This window comes from Neoarius graeffei, chromosome 24, assembly GCF_027579695.1.
Source record: "Neoarius graeffei isolate fNeoGra1 chromosome 24, fNeoGra1.pri, whole genome shotgun sequence".
Classification (NCBI taxonomy): domain Eukaryota; kingdom Metazoa; phylum Chordata; class Actinopteri; order Siluriformes; family Ariidae; genus Neoarius; species Neoarius graeffei.
Genome location: NC_083592.1, coordinates 54,494,272 through 54,516,641, shown reverse-complemented (window position 1 = coordinate 54,516,641; position 22,370 = coordinate 54,494,272). Strand labels below are relative to the sequence as shown.

Below are 22,370 nucleotides of genomic sequence, written 5' to 3'. Positions count from 1 at the left end.
GTGTGTGTGTGTGTGTGTGTGTGTGTGTGTGTGTGTGTGTGTGTTTTGAGGTGGGATGGTTGGGTGTTATGCTCAGGCATTTGGCGCTTGTCCATATCCCATGCTAAGCTCTGTAAATGTGCATCACTGGCTCTATTGAGAAGGAGTCCGAGTCCTGTGGCGCTGAGTTTTCGCTGGTGGACGACTGCGCAGGACTCGATACACACCGCTCCGACTGTGTAAGAAGATCCACATGTGAAACACCGCTTCTCCCCCTTAGGGTTTGGAATGAGACCGGGTGGTGGGGAGGGAGGGATGGAGGGAGGGAGGGAGATGAGGGACACCTCTAGCGGCGGTGGAGAAAGGAGAGAAAGAGATGGATTAGGGAGAGTGAGAGAAAGAGGGGGATTCTGGGTGAGGCAGTGCAGCATTCAGACTCTCATGGGGCCTCCAGGGGAAACTCACTGGGACGTGTGTGTGTGTGAGAGAGAGAGAGAGGGACAGACAGAGAGAGACAGAGAGAGAGGCACACAGAGAAAGAGAGAGAGAAAGGGACACAGAGAGGTGGACAGAGAGAGAGAAAGGGACAGAGAGAGGTGGACAGAGAGAGAGAGAAAGGGACAGAGAGAGGTGGACAGAGAGAGAGAAAGGGACAGAGAGAGGTGGACAGAGAGAGAGAGAGAAAGGGACAGAGAGAGGTGGACAGAGAGAGAGAGAGAAAGGGACAGAGAGAGGTGGACAGAGAGAGAGAGAGAGAAAGGGACAGAGAGAGGTGGACAGAGAGAGAGAAAGGGACAGAGAGAGGTGGACAGAGAGAGAGAAAGGGACAGAGAGAGGTGGACAGAGAGAGAGAGAGAAAGGGACAGAGAGAGGTGGACAGAGAGAGAGAGAGAGAGAGAGAAAGGGACAGAGAGAGGTGGACAGAGAGAGAGAAAGGGACAGAGAGAGGTGGACAGAGAGAGAGAGAGAGAAAGGGACAGAGAGAGGTGGACAGAGAGAGAGAGAAAGGGACAGAGAGAGAGAGAAAGAGAGGTGGACAGAGATAGAGACAGAGGGACAGAGAGAGAGAGAGAGACAGACAGAGGGGGGGACAGAGAGAGAGAGAGAGGGGGACAGAGAGAGAAGGACAGATGGGGGGAGAGAGAGAGAGAGAGAGAGAGAAATGACAGCCTGCTTTCCTGGTCTTCATTCTCACCATTTCACTGGTTCATGTGGAATCCAGAATCAACACTGATGTCTGAACACAAATCACTTCATGCACTATTATTCACAACATCACTGTTTAACTGTGCATCATTACAGTCACACTTTGACATTTGCTTTATCTTTATCATGAGCTCCATCTGTTGCATTTTCACTCACACTTTCATCTCTGTGTAAATAAATTAAAGTGAGACGGCCTTTCGATTTCATAAAATCAGTGAAATTTAGTTCCCTCTGAAATGTGGTCATTGTGATATCTGTTTATTTCTGTAATATCTCACAAAATATCAGGCCACTCTGTGGCTGGGAAGTTATTTAATTTGAGGGGATTAAAGCAAATAACGTGCATGAAATCGCTCGCTTCGCGCAGTCAAGCAGACAGAGGAAGTCCGTGTGTGTGTGTGCGCATGTACAGGTTTCCCTTTGCCCATGCATTGACAGTTCCATCATTCTGTCGCTAAACGAACAGCTGATCACACCGAGGTGCTCGCTGAGCACCGATATTTATTAATTTGGTCCTGCGTTTCCTTTCCTTCGTATATAACATAACGTCTTTTCTTCTCGCTTTCTTTCCGTTACTGTAGTCGCTCTTTCACGTTTCATTCGCACACTCACGTCCTCCATTTTTCTCTCCTGTTTCAAGTTTGTATCCCACAATGCCTTGCGCGAACGGGGAAAGCCCACCATGTCATGAATGATGTAGTATCTTGTATTGGGTCATGGTGAAGCAGGAAAAAATACCAGAGAATTTAGGGCCACGTGGAGATAAATTCATTAATTGTTCTGTTTTTAAAAAAAACTCATAAAATTGGAAGTCTGTGATTCGAATTCAGTAGCTTTGGGTCCACTAAACAAAAATAATTAGGTGTCGGGGAAAATTCTTTTTATGATCTAAATTTGAAAAATCTGAAAAACGGTATAGCTTTAAAGGCGGAGAAGTTTGACAAGGAAAAGCACTGGAGGAGAACTGAGCAGTGAATTTGCTGTGAAGCGGTCTGGGCTGGATGATAAATGACCCGGATGAACGCTACAGCGCAGGTGAAAGCCCTCCTACTGACCACAGATTGTGTTTAGATGGTAAGCGGGAACAAGTTGCACCTGGAACAAGATGTTGTGGAACAAGTTGCATCCAGCGGTGTCAGAATGTCCCGGAACAAATTGTGTTTAGACCGAGGCAACTTGTTCCCATGTAAAAGCAGTTAAAGTCCTTCAGGTGTCTTCACAGGTGTGTGTGTGTGTGTGTGTGTGTTCAGAAGACTACATGCATTAACCCAACCCATTTGTGCAACTTTTTAAAGCCTGAAAATGTTCCCTTGCTCAGGTTTATAGTGTTATTGAGTAAAGCAATCGCGTGTTTGATATTGTGGTGATAAGAATTACAAAGCCGTAAAGCGCGCCGCTCCAAGTGTGACCTCTTTCAGCGGTTATGTAAATAGCGAATAATCTTTAGCCTACTTCTTCCCCTCCAACATCGAGTCGTTTCTATCAGCACCTGCAGCGCGGCTTCGCTTTGATCCAAGCTGGTGGAGTTACCCGAGTTTATGTGTGTGCAGCCATTGGGGAGGAACGATCGTGATTTTGAAAGTGTGTGTTATTCAAATAGCAAGAGCTGCCATTTGAATCGCAGACCTGCATGAAAGTGTCTGATGGAAAAATTCAAATAAAAGGCTAAGCGAAACGACCAAGGAGAACTCGTACATTTTATCTCAAAAGTTTTTCGTCACAAAAGAGCTGACTGAGCAGCTTCGGCACAACAAACGCTTTGCAGTCATCTAAACATTTTCCAGTTGTTATTCAAGATGATTTGCCAGGAAAAGAAGTGAGAGTGCTTTACCTAACAAGATAATTAATGCAAACTGTTCATGAACAGGCGGCACGGTGGTGTAGTAGTTAGCGCTGTCGCCTCACAGCAAGAAGGTCCGGGTTTGAGCCCCGTGGCCGGCGAGGGCCTTTCTGTGTGGAGTTTGCATGTTCTCCCCGTGTCCGCGTGGGTTTCCTCCGGGTGCTCCGGTTTCCCCCACAGTCCAAAGACATGCAGGTTAGGTTAACTGGTGACTCTAAATTGACCGTAGGTGTGAATGTGAGTGTGAATGGTTGTCTGTGTCTATGTGTCAGCCCTGTGATGACCTGGCGACTTGTCCAGGGTGTACCCCGCCTTTCGCCCGTAGTCAGCTGGGATAGGCTCCAGCTTGCCTGCGACCCTGTAGAAGGATAAAGCGGCTAGAGATAATGAGATGTTCATGAACATATGAAGAATTTTTGGTTCCAAACCGCGATAAACACCAAATTTGAAAAATTGAAACTCCCGCAACCAAACCATCAGCAATTATCATATCTTACTCGTACCGTATTCAGTTTTTGCCAAAACACGATATTTGCTATTGATTTACACACTGCATTACGGCCTTTCATTCCAAAATGCAACAAGCGCCATCACTGATTTTTTTTTTTCTCAAAACCAGACATATCCATTTGGCTAATCAAAGGCCGCCATTGGTGTGAAGTCTTCTAAGATGGCTGCGCCCATGAAGTAGGGAATCACTTTGGCAGTTCTCGCATTTACTGGACAATTTCACGTTGAATTATTTCGATAAAATAATCTAAAAAAAAATCTATAAAATAAAATAATCTCTCTTGAAAGAACACGGTTAAATGCACTTTAAATAGAAAGGGATAAGTAGCATTTTGGGGGAAAATGCCGTGGCGTGGATATGTAGCGACTTGACAAAAAATGTTTTATTTGGTTCAATTAAATGCTGCTAATTAGTTCTGGATTTCATTTTTGAAGTTTATTATCATTAAGGAGTTAGTCAATAAATTTTAAATATTAAGGACCAGACAGGAGAGGAGATCAAATGCACTCGAACCACAGTTTATTAATAACAGGGGAAAAGGGAGTTGGGAGAATGTGTGTGAAGTTCAGTGGCTGGAGGACTGAGAGGCCAGAGGGAGCATGATGGTGACATCTGAGGTCTCCCATCCAAGTACTGAGCAGGCCCGACTCTGCTTAGCTTCTGAGATCAGACGAGATCAGGCATAGTCAGAGATGTGTGGTTGTAGGCTGACGGCACTTGGGTTACAGGCAGTCTCCCAGCAGTAGTCCCTCAGCAAGCTGGAGATCAGGCGAAGGTACAGGAGAGGCAGGCAAGAGGCAGAGTCGACAGGACAGAAGGCAGATCAGGTTACCGGGGCTGGAGAGCAGACAGAGTCAGACGGGACAGAATATCGTCAGGAGTCAGAGTAGTAGGAACACAGAGCCGGTGATCACGCTGGAAGTTGCAGACGATCTGACACTGAGGCTTGGGAGAACTGCAGCTGAAGAGAGAAGCCCACAGGTAGGACCATGACAGAACCCCCCCCCCCCCCCCCTCAAGGGACGGCTCCAGAAGTCCCTTGCCACAGATCCACCAAGATGGGCGGGAGGAGGGGGAATCCCGTTGGAGGGTCAGAATTCCTCTGACCGGTCAGTGTCCAAGGCCTCAGGATCTGGTTCAGAATCGGACTCGGGGACAGTAGCGGTTGGCGCATCGTCATTCCGACAAGGACCCCTTGGTCGACCCCTCCGGTTGGCTGGCTGGTCCGGATGCAGGCGATGAAAGGTGCTGATGAGGGTACGGTCTAGAATTTTCCCAGCAGGAACCCACATCCTCTCCTCAGGACCATAGCCCTCCCAATCCACCAGGTATTGGAGGCCCCTGCCCCTGCGCCGTGACTTCAGCAGTCGCCGGACAGAGTAGACCGGGCCACCATCGATGAGACGAGGAAGAGGAGGAGAAGGTGCAGCTGGGACCAGCGGGCTCTCGTGCACTGGCTTAATCTTTGAGACGTGGAAGGTGGGGTGCACTCTCATAGACTTGGGCAGTCGGAGCCGGACAGCAGACTGGCTGATTATCCTCTGGATCGGAAATGGTCCAACGAACCGAGGTGCCAGCTTACGAGACTCCATCTGGAGGGGCAGGTCCTTGGCTGACAACCACACCTTCTGGCCCACCTGGTAGGTGGGCGCAGGCGTCCTCTGCCGGTTGGCTCCAATGGAGTAGCTGGTGACTGACTTGAGGAGTGCAGCGCTGGCTTGAGACCAGGTGTGGCGGCATCGGCGTGCATAGGTGAGGGCAGACGGGCAGGTGACCTCTCCCTCCTGGCTGGGGAACAGGGGTGGTTGGTAGCCATACACGCAGTGGAATGGGGACAGTACAGTGGCTGAGCTGGTGAGGGAGTTGTGAGAGTATTCCACCCACAGCAGGTGCTCACACCAGGCCCTAGGGTTGCGTGACGCCATGCACCGAAGTGCCTTCTCCAACTCCTGGTTAGTCCGCTCAGACTGGCTGTTGGACTGGGGTCGGAATCCGGAGGTGAGGCTGGCGGTGGCCCCGAGCAGGTGACAGAATTCCTTCCAGAAAGAGGAGGTGAATTGCGGCCCCCGGTCCGAAACGATGTCCCTGGGCAGCCCATGGATGTGAAAGACCTGCTGCAGGACAATCTGGGTGGTCTCTTTGGCCGACAGTAGTTTTGGGAGGGGAACAAAGTGTGTCATCTTGCTAAAACGGTCCACGATGGTGAGTATGACAGTCATCCCGTTAGAAGGGGGCAGACCCGTAACAAAATCCAGGGAAATGTGGGACCAGGGTCGCATAGGCACGGGCAGAGGCTGGAGCAAACCGGCAGGAGGCCGGCTGGAGGATTTATTCTGATTACAGGTAGGGCAGGCTCAGACGAAGTCTCGCACATCCCTGCTCATAGACGGCCACCAGAACCGTTGGGCGAGCAGGTGGTAGGTGCGAGTGGAACCAGGGTGGCAGGCTAGACGGGAGTCATGTCCCCATTGTATAACCTGGGATCGCAGGTCTTCAGGAACAAAGAGGCGACTTGCAGGGCATGCACTGGGGCTGGGTTGGTCACGGAGGGCTTCCCGCACTCGTTCTTCGATGTCCCAGGTCAGAGCAGCAACGATACAGGGGTCAGGTAGGATGGGAGCCGGATCCTTGGAGGAGGCATCATCCTTCTGGAACTGGCGGGAGAGTGCGTCAGGCTTGGTGTTGCGAGATCCGGGCTGGTATGAAAGGGTGAAATTGAATCTGGTGAAAAAGAGAGCCCAGCGGGCCTGTCTGGGGTGGAGTCGTTTGGCGGTGCGGATGTATTCCAGATTCTTATGGTCTGTCCAGACCAGGAATGAGACTACGCACCCCTCCAGCCAGTGACGCCATTCCTCCAGGGCGAACTTGACCACCAGCAGTTCCCGGTTGCCTATGTCGTAATTGCGTTCGGCCGGCGATAGCCGGCAGGAGAAGAACGCACAGGGGTGGAGTTTGTTGTCATCCGCTGACCTCTGTGAGAGCACTGCCCCAACTCCCACATCCGAGGCGTCCACCTCAATGATGAATTGCCGCTCCACATCTGGCATCTGGAGGACGGGAGCAGTGGTGAACCGAGCCTTGAGGGTGGCAAAGGCTTCGTTGGCAGCCGGAGTCCAGGTGAAGGGCTGTTTGGTGCTGGTCAAGGCGGTGAGGGGTGACGCAAAGGTGCTGTAATTACGAATGAATTTCCTGTAGAAATTAGCGAAGCCCAGGAACTGCTGAAGCTTCTTGCTGCTCTCTGGTACTGGCCATGAAGTCACTGCTGAGACTTTGGCAGGGTCCATCTGGATGCTCCCCTCTGCCATGATGTACCCCAGGAACACCACAGACTTGGCGTGAAACTCACACTTCTCTGCCTTGACGGAGAGGGAGTTTTCAAGGAGACGACGGAGCACTTGCTGGACATGCTGGGTGTGTTCGGACAGGGTTTTTGAGAAGATCAGGATGTCGTCGAGGAAAACGAACACGAACTTGTTCAACATATCTCGCAGGACATCATTCACCAGAGCCTGGAATACCGCTGGCGCGTTGGTAAGGCCAAACGGCATCACCCGGTATTCATAGTGACCGGTGGGGGTGTTGAACGCGGTCTTCCACTCGTCTCCCTCCCTTATCCGAACCAGGTGGTAGGCATTCCGGAGATCGAGTTTGGTGAAGATCGTGGCTCCCTGGAGCAGCTCGAAGGCGGAGGTAAGCAGTGGGAGAGGGTATCGGTTCTTGACGGTGATGTCGTTGAGACCCCTGTAATCGATGCAGGGGCGCAGGGATCCATCCTTCTTTCCCATGAAGAAGAACCTAGCGCCGGCGGGAGAAGAGGATGGACAGATGAGGCCGGCAGCCAGAGAGTCACTGATGTAGGCCTCCATCACCTTCCTTTTCGCGGCGGACAGAGAGTAGAGACGGCCCTTGGGTGGTGCAGTGCCTGGGAGGAGATCAATGGCGCAGTCGTAGGGCCGGTGAGGAGGCAAGGAAGTGGCCTTGGCTTTGCTGAATACCTCCCGAAGGCTGTGATAACACACTGGGACATTAGTGAGGTCGGGGGCAGAGCTGGCAGGTGGAGTACGAGGGGTTAGAGTGGAGGCTCGTAAGCAGGTCCAGTGGCAGTCCTTGCCCCATTCTCTTATCGCTCCAGTGGCCCAGTCGAGGTGAGGACTGTGCTGGTGGAGCCATGGATAGCCCAGGATGAGAGGTTGGCCGGGGGAACGGAGCAGGTGAAACTGGATGATTTCGTGGTGGTTGCCTGACAGAGTCATCGGGACAGAGGTAGTGAGGCGGGTGACGGTCCCAAGGAGATGGCCATCCAGCGCCCTGGCTGGAACGGGAGAGGATAAGCGATGGCTTTGCAGACCCAACTGGCGCGCAAGCTCGGTGTCCATGATGTTAGCCTCGGCGCCAGAGTCAACCAGGGCGGCCAGGGTGTAGGTGGAATCTGACAGACGAAGGCAAACTTGGAGCATAGGTTTCTGGCTGGTGGAGGATTGGATGATCATTGAGCTCAGCCGGGCCCCTCCTATGTCCGGTGAGCTCGGGCTTCTCCGTGCGCTGATGACTGACTGAGTCTGGCGGGCCCTCTCTCGTCGACGGGTCTGGACCCGGCGGTCAATGCGGACGGCCAGGGCGATGGCCTCATCGAGTGTCAACGGTTGTTCGTACGAGACCAATTCGTCCTTCATGTAGTCGGCCAGGCTGTGCAGAAAGGCTTCCACCAGCGCGTGCATGTTCCACTTGCTGCGCTGGGCCAAGGTCCAGAAATCGATCGAGTAGTCAGCCACTGTTCATCTGCCTTGGCGAATACTCATCAGTCCTCCGGATGCCTCTACCGCCGACGAGCCCAGGTCGAAGACCTTAATCATCTCCACTGCAAACAGGGAGAAGGAGGCACACGCCGGTGTCCAGCGTTCATACTCAGCAGTCCCCCACAGGCGGGCGCGGCCAGTCAGACGAGTGATGACGAAGGCCACCTTCGCTGCGAAGGTTCTGGGCTGCAGGTCGAACAGCAACCGGCAGCTGGTCAGGAAAGCACAGACTTGGGAGGGGTCACTGTCAAAATGCTCCGGACTGCCAACCTTGGGTTCCAGGGCATCGAGTGCAGCAGGAGTACCTCCCGGAGCTGGCCAGTCAGCAGCAGGTATGACAGGGACTGGTGCAACGATGGTTGACTCGGAGGAGCAGGGGGTGCTAGGTCCAGTCATTGTTGCTGTTGCTCAAGCTGGATCAGGGCTGCAACGTCAGCAGACATCCCCTTTGGTGCGCTGCAGCCGGTCTAGGGCAGAGGCGCTGACTCCATGTCTTGGTCAGATCGTTCTGTCAAGGACCAGACAGGAGAGGAGATCAAATGCACTCAAACCACAGTTTATTAATAACAGGGGAAAAGGGAGTTGGGAGAATGTGTGTGAAGTTCAGTGGCTGCAGGACTGAGAGGCCAGGATGGCTGGTGGGAGCATGGTGGTGACATCTGAGATCTCCCATCCAAGTACTGACCAGGCCCGACCCTGCTTAGCTTCTGAGATCAGACAAGAGCAGGCGTAGTCAAAGAGGTGTGGCTGTAGGCTAACAGCACTTGGGTTACAGGCAGTCTCCCAGCAGTAGCCCCTCAGCAAGCTGGAGATCAGGCGAAGGTACAGGAGAGGCAGGCAAGAGGCAGAGTCGACAGGACAGAAGGCAGATCAGGTTACCCGGGGCTGGAGAGCAGACAGAGTCAGACGGGACAGAATATCGTCAGGAGTCAGAGTAGTAGGAACACAGAGCAGGTGATCACGCTGGAAGTTGCAGACGATCTGACACTGAGGCTTGGGAGAACTGCAGCTGAAGAGAGAAGCCCACAGGTAGGACCATGACATTAAAACAGGATTTTCCTTTTATCACTTCCTGTAATCAGAAAAAGTGATTTTTCTCGAAACAGTGGAATTGGATATATAGCGTTTTGGAACCAAACTCTTCATCTGTTTGTTCGCAGGTTTTGTTTTTCTAATTAACATCGAGGCACAGCACGTGAGCAAAGTATAAATCCCCTGTTGTTCTTCTTTAACATCAAAATCGCTTTTCATCCAGATGTGGAAAGGAAAGCTTATGGTCGTGTATTCAATAAAATAATATCTAATTTCATTGCTAATGCACTAAACACATTCCTTTTGTTATAAACTCTCACAGTGGTAACAGCGATGGTATGAAGTTTATACCACAGCTCTGTTGTATTCTGGATTCTGATTGGTCAGAAATCAGGTGCGCTTCATTTTCTACAGCAACACCTCAGACAGTAGTGCAGCTGCAAATCGCAGGTTGATTATTCATATTAATGCACTCGCTCTTGTACGTTGGTGTTTCTCTGGTAAGAGTTTTCGGTCAGGTGATGTTTGTATAACATTTATGGAAGGAGTCTCCAGCGTCGGTGCTTTGTAATGGTCAGAGGAAAAGCTGTAGCCTTGAGGGGTTTTTTCCCCCACACTGCAAAAAATGATATTTTGTTTAGAGAAAATATCTTTCATATGAATGAATTAATCTAATATTTCTTATAAGATTATTAGAACTCAAATATAAGATTATTTCACTTACTTTTAGACTCTTTTACTCATTTCAAGCTTTAAATTGTCTTCTTCTATTGGCAGATAATTTTGCTTCTTTGTAGAATTAAATGCTTAAAATCTGCAAAATTATTTGCCAATAGAATAAGAGAATTTAAAGCTTGAAATCAAGTCAAGTCAAGTTTATTTGTATCACGCTTTTAACAACAGACATAGTCGCAAAGCAGCTTTACAGAAATTTAAAGATTTTAAACATGAGCTAATTTTATCCCTCATTTATCCCTGATGATTACGACGATGGTGAGGAAAAACTCCCTCAGACGACACGAGGAAGAAACCTCAAGAGGAACCAGACTCAAAAGGGAACCTGTCCTCATCTGGACAACGTGATTTTAAATAACTCACTTCTATAACAGTGTCCTATAGAGTCATAAAGTACAACTGTGAAGCCACGAAATTGATTATAGTTTTAACATAACTATTAACAGATATGTTTTCAGCCCAGATTTAAATGCTGAGACTGTTTGTGTCTGAGTCCCAAAATGAGTAAGTGCTGAAAAGTAAGCGAAATAATCTTATATTTGAGTTATAATAATCTACTAATAAGACATTTTAGATAAATTCATCCATATTAAAGATATTTTCTCAAAACATATTTTTTGCAGTGCAAAAAACTTTCCAAGATAGAGGGATTTGAGCGTTTCTTGGCAACACAAGTTTGTCTACGTTGTAGCTGCTCTAACATAACAGATAACAGGATTTATTCTATCCACATTCACTGGATATGAGCAATCGCGTGTTTTGATTGGCTACTCTACTACTAGGATATCAGCTCATATACTGTGAGTAGAGAAAAACGAAATGGTGGACGAAATAAAAACTCTACTCAAAAACAAAAAAACCCCAAAATACAAAAAAAAGCAATAAAATATTGAATAAAAGTATTTGATGGTAAGAACTTATCTTTTTTATTTTTCAAGAATTATTATTATTATTATTATTATTAGCGCATTTTTCACAAATTGCTCGTCATTTCGCCGGTTTGTTTGCATTCTAAGCGGAAATGATTTTGTCGGACATTTTGTATAAAGTTTTTGTCCCCCTCTGGATGAAAGGCCCGAAGGGGGATTATGTCATGGCAATGTCCGTCTGTCCCAGGAAGGGTACTCACCTTCTGAACTCAACTCCTCTTACAATTTTTGGATGAATTTCACCAAACTTGGTAAAAGGCATTGTTATATGTCAGTAATATGCATTTTGTTATTTTGTTCAGTTTGGTCACATTTTACCAGAGTTACAGGCCTTGATTAACAACCTTGTACTTTCACAATTTCATGAAGGTGTACTTGCCTTCTGAAATCAACTCCTCTCACAATTTTTGGAGGAATTTCATGAAACTTGACGGGATTCTTTTTTATATGTCGGTAATACGCATATTGTAATTTTGTTCAATTCAGTCGCATTTTACCAGAGTTATGGCACAGTTGCCAGCGGGGGATATTGTGCCCTCATGCCCCTTTGGTGGACAAAGCAGTTCCAGGGCTGGTTCGGGGCCAGTGCTTAGTTTGGAACTGGGTTTTCTGTTTCCACTGACAAAGAACTGGCTCTGGGGCCAGAAAAACCGGTTCCAGGCTAGCACCAACTCTCTGCTGGGCCAGAGGAAAGAACCGCTTACGTCAGCGGGGGGGCGGAGTTGTTAAGACCAACAACAATAACAAGACCGCGAAAGATCGCCATTTTTAAGCGACGAGAAGCAGCAGCTGTACAAACGCGAAGTCATCCATTATTATTATTGTTGTTGTTGTTGCTGCTGCTGCTGCTTCTTCCGTGTTGTTTTTTCTTTGATATTCGCGCCAAGGTTTATGTAAACGTCGCGCCGTAACTGACGTATACAGCGACGTAATGACGTGGCTCCGCTTAGCACTGCGAGCTATGGAAAAGCAAACTGGTTCTCAGCTGGCTCGCAAGTTGAACGAGTTGTGAACCAGCACCAGCACTGGCCCCGAACCAGCCCTGGAACTGATTTGGTGGGAAAGGGGTATCAGAGCACTCTTGTTATTTATCGAATTTGCAAAAAATAAAAATGCTCTGTTTCTCAAAATCCAGTGAATGTGGATAGAATAAAACAGTTATTCCACTCAATCTCCTCGCACATGGACTGTAGACAACTCAGTGCTATGCGCCTCGTCGGCTATCAGCTCATGTACGACTCGATTTCATGGAATAATTGTTCAATAACTACCAGTTCCTGAATCATGAAATGTAACTATAAGTGGATAAAAAGTACAACATGTTTGTGTGTGTGTGTGTGTGTGTGTGTGTGTGTGTTGTTGCTAGCAACTTGCTGTAGTATAAGAGAAATAAAACACTTTGGGATGTGCTGTTAGAGGAAAATAACCTACTTGCAGATGGTAACAGTAACTCGGTTTCGTCACACCGCCCTGATGTTGGTGATTTCGCACCAGTACGAGTGTGTGAGGGAAGGAATCAGGCAAACGTTTGTATTACTGTTTGTTATACGTAGGTGTGTTACGGTATGAGATGGCATTGGTGTTTATATTTCTGTGTGTGTGTGTTACAGATGCATCCTCTGGGTCTGTGTAATAATAACGATGAGGAGGATCTGTATGAGTATGGCTGGGTGGGCGTGGTCAAGCTGGAGCAGCCTGAGCTCGACCCCAGCTGCCTCACCGTCCTCGGCAAGGTAAGCGTTTATATGCACATCACCTTTTCTACTTTTTTTTTTTGTGTGTGTGATTTCTTGAACTATATCAGTTCCACAACAGGGTCCAGGACTCTGTGTATTTTTCTTGTTGCTACAGCAACAAAGAAGACACTTCAAAACTGCACTTTCCTCCTTTCCCGTGTCTGAAAACTTTTGGGCTGAAAAGTTCCTTGGAAATATAAACACTTTTTTTTGTACAATTTTAGCCACAATCTTCTCAGCCTGGTGCCACTGTGATTGACAGGGGAGAGTGAGTAAGCCCCGCCCACCCATAGATCATGGACAGTTTTGCGTTCTCAGACTCCCGGCCACGTGGGACTGTGACATCGTCAGGACACTGCAAGGACAAACGCTTTTTTATGTTGCACCACTCGGGCTTGTGCTACGATCTTCTTGTCGGACATGTTTGCTCCTCCGGACACGCCCCTGTGGTCGAGGTGCTCGGGGTCTCGACCAGACGTGCGTGTGGTTTCCGACTCTGTATGACGTGCTGTTCTGTATAAAGACAGACAGATGATGTCGCAGATAAAACCAATCAAAGCTGAATCACTTTTGTCTTCAGGCATAGTTTGGAGGCAGGGAAGGAGGCGTGGCCTACATTTTGAAGGCGGAGTTTTATTTAAGAGTAGATTTGGATAATAGAATATGTCTGAATGTATTTAGTACTGAATTATTCAGCTACACTGAAGCGGTTTCTGTACAGATGGTGATGGTGTGATGACGGAGGAGTCTGATGATGAGCTGAATGTGTCTGGGGTGAAGTGATGCATGTTTTGGAAGGTTCTGGAAGAATTTTTCGAAAGTTTTATGTTGCTATGGTGACGTGTGTGTGTGTGTGCGTGCACATGCAGTCATTCTTGCCTCTCAACAGGGCAGCACGCACAGGCACTTAAATGCAGCGGAAACACATGATTTTATAATATTGAAATGAAGAGGCAGCTGTTATGGAATATCTCTCTCTCGCGCTCTCACTCTGTCTGTCTCTCATTATCTCTCTCTCTGTCTGTCTCTCTCTCTGTCTCTCTCTTGCTCGCTCTGTTTCTCTCTCTCTTGCTTGCTCTGTTTCTCTCTCTCTTTCTGTCTCTCTCTCACTCTCTCTGTCTCTCTCTTGCTCACTCTGTTTCTCTCTCTCTTTCTGTCTCTCTCTTGCTCTCTCTATCTCTCTCTCTCTGTCTCTCTCTTGCTTGCTCTTTCTCTCTCTCTCTGTCTCTCTCTTGCTTGCTCTGTTTCTCTCTCTCTCTTTCTGTCTCTCTCTTGCTGTCTCTGTCTGTCTCTCTCTCTGTCTCTCTTGCTCGCACTGTTTCTCTCTCTGTCTCTCTCTCACTCTCTCTGTCTCTCTCTTTCTGTCTCTCTCTCTCTCTCTCTCCCCTGTTTAGTCTCTCGTCCTCTTTCCCCCTCAGTGGATTCTGGGTCGGGCTGATTTATGGCTCGAGCGGTTCGACAGAACGAGGCTGGGTGTTTGTAATTTAGAGAGCACTCAGATTGGGGTGTGGAGCTGCACTCATGGCTCTCTCATTCTCAACGTGTATACTCATACACACACTCTCAAACACACACACTCTAAACACACACGTACGCATGCTCGGCTGTGGGTTCAGAACTCGAACGATCCAGCTTTTGCCGTTGAGGCTGATCACAAAAACACTTCATTAGAGGAAACTGCTGTGTTCATTTCTGAAGAGTTTATTCCTTGACTTCCTCTCACTGGCTGGCCCTGCTTCCTCTTCCATTGGCACATTGCTCATACCTGATATACATACATGCGTGTGCGCACACACACACACACACACACACACAGGTGTGTGGCCTGACCTCGACCTCACCACGCTCACTGGAGTGTGTTCAGGATTTTCCTCAACTTCCTGTCTGAGAGAGAGGCCTGAGAACTCAAACTGTACGGCCATGCGTCGGTGCGTGTGTCTATCTGTCTTGCTCTCACTCTGTCTCGCTGTCTTGCTGTCTGCGTGTACAACTCACTGCTTGTGTATCGGTCTGTGTGTGTGTGTGTACGTACGTGTGCGTGTGTGTACATTCCACAGATTTAATAAGAACTTTATTTGGACCAGTAATTCATGCACATGATCCTTCTCTCTCGCGCTTGCTCTCTCTCACACACACACACACACACACACACACACACACACACACTCTAAAGTGAGGATGGGGCTCTGAGTGTGAGGTCTGCTCTCCCGGGGTCTGCTTTCATGTTTGCGCTCTCTTCGACCTGCTGATGTTATCTCGGCAGATTTTCCTTCTCTGAGTTCAAAGGTCGTGTCACCGGTGGGCGGAGCCTCTTCACATTGGCTCCTCGTGGCTATGAAATCACAGTTTTGGAGCCTGCTGAGCCCGTTGCCATGGCAACTGGGAAGCCTCTCATAACATGTGTGCGTGTGTGTTGGGAAAGCGAGCCGAATGAAGGCGCTGTTCAATGGGGGGCCAATTGAGAGAGAGAGAGACTGGAAGGGAGATGGGATAAGAGATACAGACAGATGTGGAGAGAGAGAGAGAGACAGACAGACAGGGAGAGAGAGAGAGAGACTGGAAGGGAGATGGGGCAAGTGTTACAGAGAGAGACAGACAGACAAACAGAGAGGGGAGAGAGAGACAGATAGAGAGAGAGACAGACAGTGGGAGAGAGAGAGATGGGGAAAGAGTGAGAGAGACAGAGACTGAGAGAGAGAGGTGGGGAAAGAGAGAGAGAGACAGGGAGAGAGAGATGGGGAGAGAGAAAGTGAGATGAGGAGAGAGAGAGAGATGGGGAGAGATATAGAGAGGGAGAGAGAGACTGGAAGGGAGATGGGATAAGAGATACAGACAGATGGAGAGAGAGAGAGAGAGAGAGACAGACAGACAGGGAGAGAGAGAGAGAGACTGGAAGGGAGATGGGGCAAGTGTTACAGAGAGAGACAGACAGACAAACAGAGAGGGGGAGAGAGAGACAGATAGAGAGAGAGACAGACAGTGGGAGAGAGAGAGATGGGGAAAGAGTGAGAGAGACAGAGACTGAGAGAGAGAGGTGGGGAAAGAGAGAGAGAGACAGGGAGAGAGAGATGGGGAGAGAGAAAGTGAGATGAGGAGAGAGAGAGAGATGGGGAGAGATATAGAGAGGGAGAGAGAGACTGGAAGGGAGATGGGATAAGAGATACAGACAGATGGAGAGAGAGAGAGAGACAGACAGACAGACAGGGGAAGAGAGAGAGAGAGACAGACAGTGGGAGAGAGAGAGAGATGGGGAAAGAGTGAGAGAGACAGAGAGAGAGAGATGGGGAAAGAGAGAGAGAGAGATGGGGAGAGAGAAAGTGAGATGAGGAGAGAGACAGAGAGAGAGACGGGGAGAGATATAGAGAGGGAGAGAGAGATGGGGAAAGAGAGAGAGAGACAGGGAGAGAGAGAGAGATGGGGAGAGAGAAAGTGAGATGAGGAGAGAGAGAGACAGAGAGCGAGAGAGACGGGGAGAGACATAGAGAGGGAGAGAGAGATGGGGAAAGAGAGAGAGACAGAGAGAGAGAGAGAGACGGGGAGAGACATAGAGAGGGAGAGAGAGATGGGGAAAGAGAGAGAGAGAGACAGAAAGAGAGAGAGAGGTAATGGTTGAATATTAAATGGCCTGGATAATGTCACAGAGTCACTTTTACTTCAAAGGCTTTGAAAAGGGAAAAAAATGTTGGCGATTATTTGGCGGAGGAAACAGAAATCAAAGAGCTGGAAGGTCTTGAAGTTTCTCCAGCAGCCATTTTTCAAACACGGAGCCAAGCCTGCGAGTGTGACGGTCTGAGTTTAGGATACTGCGGTGAACTAAAGGAAAAAATAGAGTTAAAAAAAAAAAGCAACAGAATAGTGAGGCTGTGTCTGAGAATAAAGTGTTTATTCTCATTCCTGTGTCCTGCGTTGAGCTGATGTTTACTTTCACTCATCTTTTCCTCAGTAGTTTATTGGTCTGGTTTTGGAGCACTGTGCAGCTGAATGAGAGCTGCGTTAATAACACTGACTTCACTGATGATGATGATGATGATGATGATGCAGTCGGTCCATGTTGGTCATCAGTTAGGTGATTTATGAATGTTTTGGTCTCTCGATAAATGACTAAAGCTTGCTCGTGGTTTACAATCTTATGGTATTTACAGTGTTGTGTTGAGAGAGTGAGACGGGTTTTGAGATGGAGGTGGAGGAAGTGAGTGTTCACACACCTGGTGAGAGAGAGAGAGAGAGAGAGAGAAAGAAAGAGAGAGAGAGAGAGAGAGACGGCTAAGTTACAGACACACAAAAGACAGAAACAAGGAGCAGGCTCAACTTTCTCAGAAGGATGAATGACTGAGAAAAGGAGAAGTGCAAATGAGAAACACGACATTTTTCTTCTTCTCCTTGTCCTCCAAAGAACATAAAGACTGTAAGGAGGAGTAATAAAGCAGCTTCCATCACAGCGCTGTTCAATTCTCAAATCAGAAGACATTGATTTTCTTTCCTTTCGACAGCAGCAGGTTTGTAATCATATGCTCATTCTAGTGCGTTGTCGTTTCTATGGCAACAACTTTCACGAGGACTCATATAGTGGATGATCTACATAATCAAAGGTGAATAATAAACAAATTAACAATGTATAATCCATTGATATGTTGAAGTTCAGTGAGGAAACATTTGCACAGCATTTATGGAAGGATGGAAAGAGTCTCCAGTTTCAGAGCTTTGTAAAAAAAAAAAATCCAAGGCTGTTGAATGAGGGAACTAACTTGTTTATAAAAGTTCAACAACGTTCAATGTCGCTATAAACATTTTCAATGTATGAAGTGTCGCTTAATGAATTAAGGAATGCAACACTGCTGTGGTATAAGAGAAATAAAACACTTCATGAGATGCAGTTATAGGAATATAATCAGCTTTGGTAACCATGGTAACAGTAAAGACGCGTTGATGCTACCTTTATGTACGAAAGTAAATAAATGATGTCCGATTCAAACTGTGTTCTTTAGGTTTGCATCGATGTTAAGCAATACGTCCACTAGAGGGCAGCTCAGAGTCAAACGTGTCTGACAACAACAAACATGGCGACGGTGGAGGAAGTCATAATAACGTACCTGTTTAGAAAGAAGCAAAAGCGGAGACGGCGTCGCGGACATCATATAGATGTTTAGAATTTCTTACCAGATCACATTAGCTCTCGTCAAAAAGTGCCACCATCCATCCATCCATCCATTATCTGTAGCTGCTTATCCTGTTCTACAGGGTTGGAGGCGAGCTGGAATCTATCCCAGCTGACTATGGGCGAGAGGCGGGGTACATCCTGGACAAGTCACTAAATCATCGCAGGGCTGACACAGAGACAAACAACCATTCACACTCACATTCACACCTACGGTCAATTTAGAGCCACCGATTAACCTGCATGTCTTTAGACTGTGGAGGAAACCGGAGCACCCGGAGGAAACCCACACAGACACGGGGAGAACATGCAAACTCCACACAGAAAGGCCCTGCCGGCAGTTGGGCTTGAACCCAGAACCTTCTTGCTGTGAGGCGACAGTGCTAACCACTACACCACTAAGTGCCACCATTTTTTTAAATTTCTGTGTCTGGATTTGAACTTTTGTCTACACTGCCCCCCAACAGTTTCCAGCGGTACTGCTCTGTTTCATCGGTATCTGTTAGCTTTCAGAAAACATGCACAAATTTGGACAAAATGTTCGCAGAGGACAAACAGAAGGCTCCGTCCGTATACGTATTAAACGTTGTGCATAAATGAGCCTTAAAGTGCCACATCACACCACCATGGCGTGGATTATTTTCCTATAACAGCATGTAACCAAGTGTTTTATTCCTTATGTAGTGTACTGGTTTTAAAGGTGCAGTACGTTTATTGTGATCAGTTCAGAATCTTGTCATTTTAGACATTAAATAAAAATCATCAGGCCATGATCATAACATGGAAAGTTTAATATTGGCCCATGTCAGGTCGTGTCGTTTTCAAAGTTGTTTTTATCCCCCTTTGCCTCGTTTCCTCCACCTTACAGAGAAGCAGGGGGTTGTTAATCTCCTCTGTGTGTGAGAGAGAGAGAGAGAGAGAGAGAGAGAGAGCTGCAAAACTCGGGCAGAGTTTAAACCTGCCGCTCTGTTTGTCCAGGGAGAAATGCAGCTCTCCTCAACGCAGATCCCATTACAAAGGACACACACACACACACACAAAGTGGGGGCTTTCACTTATTCGTACACACACACACACACACACACACACACAAATGGGGGCTTTCACTTATTCATACACACACACACACACACACACAAAATATAGCTTCACATAATCGCACATAGACACACACAAACGCAAACACACACTGCGCCACTTCAAGGGAAGACTAGATTAGAGAGGTATGAAGGCGGAGTGTGTGTGCCCCTTTAATTATCCTCCGTCTGCCCACTGTATTCAGGACGAGGCACTCCTCTTTTCCCTCGCTCCAAGCTCACACTGTGTGTTTTTTCTTCTGTGGGAGATTCTTTTAGGATTTTATTTTTAAAAATTAAAGGAGCTGTGTGTTGGATTAATGAGGCAGTGGAGGGTTTTTGGCTTTGTGTGTGTTCAGGCGTCTGAAAGAATTCGTGCAGCCAGTGATTGTGAACCTGTGGGATGTGTGTGTGTGTGTGTGTGTGGGATTGATCAAGCTCTGAACATATAAAGGTGGCGTGGGGTTGGTCTATTGTGTTGGTGGGTTTGTGTAGCGTTGGAGTGCGTAGCAGAAGTTGTATGTGGCGTGTTTAAGGTGTGTGTGTGTGTGTGTGTGTGTGTGTGTGTGTGTGCGCGCGCACGCATGGTAAGGTGGTGTGGAATTTGTGTATTGGTTTGCAGTTGTCACTGTGTATTGGTGTGGGTGTGTGTGTTGTGCAGACTTTAAGTCTATAACTGGTGTACTTGGGGTTTGAAGGTGTGTGTTCGGATGGACAGTACTAGTCAAAAGTTTGAACACGTTCTAATTCAATATTTTTTTTAATTTTTATTAATTAAAAGTCACTTCACGTCTTAAAGTGATGATGGATGTAATTTCTCTTTACTTAGTTGTTCAGTTCTTGACATAATACTGTATGGGTTATTACAGTTGTAGAATAGGGCTATTTATTTATTTAGTATTTTTATTATTTACTATTTGATGATTTCAAATGCATTAATAAGGCAAGAAACTCGTTCACTAATTAACTTTTGACGAGACACACCTGTTAATTGAAAAGCACTCCAGGTGACTCCCTCATGAAGCTGGTTAAGATAACGCCAATAGTGTGTAAAGCGTCATCAAGAGAAACGCTGGGTACTTTGAAGAATCAAAAATATGAAACATATGTTGCTTGCCTGCGACCCTGTAGAACAGGATAAAGCGGCTAGAGATAATGAGATGAGCTGAGATGTTGTTTTTTTCCACACTTTTTTGTTTACCACATAATTCCAGATATGTTCCAGATGTTATTTCATAGTCCTGATGTCTTCAGTGTTGTTCTACAATGTAGAAAATACAGAAAAACCTATGAATGAGTAGAGTAGGGGTGTACAAACTTTTGACTGGTACAGTATATGGGGTTGATGTATTAGGTTGTGTTGTGTTCGGGTGAATACAGGGTTGGTTTATTTGGTGGGGTTAGTGCATTGATATGGTATGGGAGTGGGGGGGGTGTATTTGGTTTGGATGTGTGTGGGGTTGGTGTGTTTGGTTGGGGTGTGTTTGGATGTGTGTGAGGTTGGGGTGTGTTTAGATGTGTGTGGGGTTGTGTGTTTGACTTGGGTGTGTTTGGATGTGTGTGGGTTGGGGTGTTTGGTTGGGGTGTGTTTGGATGCGTGTTTAGTTGGGGTCTGTTTGGATGTATGTGAGGTTTGTGTGTTTGGTTGTGTGTGAGGTTGGTGTGTTTGGATGTGTGTGTGTGTGTGTGTGTGTGTGTGTGTGTGTGTGTGTGTGTGTGTGTGTGTGTGTGTGGTGTTGTATTTGGTTGGGGTGTGTTTGGGTGTGTGTGGGGTTGATGTGTTTGGATGTGTGTGGGGTTGGGGTGTTTGGTTGGGGTGTGTTTGGATATGTGTGTGGATGGTGTGTTTGGTTGGGGTGTGTTTGGATATGTGTGAGGATGGTGTGTTTGGTTGGGGTGTGTTTTAGATGTGTGTGGGGTTGGTGTGTTTGGTTGGGGTGTGTTTGGATATGTATGTGGATGGTGTGTTTGGTTTATTTGGTTGGGGTGTGTTTGTGGGTGTGTGGGGGTTTTTTTGTATTTGGTTGGGGTGTGTGTGTGGGGGTGGTATATGTGGTTGGGGTGTGTTTGTGTGTGTGCGGGGGGTTGGTGTACTTGGTTGGGGTGTGTGTGTGGGGGGTTGGTGTATTTGGTTTGGATGTGTTTGTGTGTGTGGGGGGGGTTGGTGTATTTGGTTGGGGTGTGTTTGGGTGTGTGTGTGGGGGGGGGGCGTTGGTGTATTTGGTTGGGGTGTGTTTGGATGTGTGTGTGGGGTTTTTTTTGTATTTGGTTGGGGTGTGGGGGGGTTGGTATTTTTGGTTGAGGTGTTTGTGTGTGTGTGGGGAGGTTGGTGCATTTGGTTGGGGTGTGTTTGGGTGTGTGGGGGGGGGTTGGTGTATTTGTTTGGGGTGTGTGGGGGGGGTTGGTGTATTTGGTTGGGGTGTGTTTGTGGGTGTGTGGGGTTTTTTTTGTATTTGGTTGGGGTGTGTGTGGGGGGGTGGTATATGTGGTTGGGGTGTGTTTGTGTGTGTGCGGGGGGTTGGTGTACTTGGTTGGGGTGTGTGTGTGGGGGGTTGGTGTATTTGGTTCGGATGTGTTTGTGTGTGGGGGGGTTGGTGTATTTGGTTGGGGTGTGTTTGGATGTGTGTGTGGTTTTTTTTTTGTATTTGGTTGGGGTGTGGGGGGGTTTGGTATTTTTGGTTGAGGTGTTTGTGTGTGTGTGGGGAGGTTGGTGCATTTGGTTGGGGTGTGTTTGGGTGTGTGGGGGGGGGTTGGTGTATTTGTTTGGGGTGTGTGTGGGGGGTTGGTGTATTTGGTTGGGGTGTGTTTGTGGGTGTGTGGGGTTTTTTTTGTATTTGGTTGGGGTGTGTGTGGGGGGGTGGTATATGTGGTTGGGGTGTGTTTGTGTGTGTGCGGGGGGTTGGTGTACTTGGTTGGGGTGTGTGTGGGGGGGGTTGGTGTATTTGGTTGGGGTGTGTGTGGGGGGGGTTGGTGTATTTGGTTGGGGTGTGTTTGGGGGGTTGTGGAGTTTTTTTTGTATTTGGTTGGGGTGTGTGGGGGGTGGTATATTTGGTTGGGGTGTGTTTGGTTGGGGTGTGTTTGGAAGTGTGTGTGGTGTTATATTTGGTAGGGGTGTGTTTGGATGTGTGTGTGGTGTTGTATTTGGTTGGGGTGTGTGGGGGGATTAGTGTATTTGTTTGGGGGGGTTGGTGTGTGTGTGTGGGGGGGGTAGGTTGAGTGGTTTGTATGTGATTGATGTGTTTTCTGAACCTCACACAGCCAAACGGTTGAGCGTAATGTATGAGGTGTGTATTTGGTTGGAAATGGGGAGTGTTGGATGGTGTTAAAGTTGCCTGAGGTGTGTGTGTGTGTGTGTGTGTGTGTGTGTGTGTGTGT

The 22,370-nt window shown here is 47.7% G+C and overlaps 1 protein-coding gene across 3 annotated transcripts in view; it reads left to right on the top strand.

Moving 5' to 3' along the window:
• The window catches only part of znrf3 (zinc and ring finger 3), a 139,731-nt gene that overhangs the window by 81,467 nt on the left and 35,894 nt on the right, over nt 1-22,370 (top strand). For all 3 annotated transcript variants that reach the window (XM_060907475.1, XM_060907476.1, XM_060907477.1), the window contains one exon: nt 12,639-12,761. In XM_060907475.1, coding sequence (XP_060763458.1) covers nt 12,639-12,761 — 123 coding nt within the window. The remainder of the gene's footprint in view (nt 1-12,638; nt 12,762-22,370) is intronic.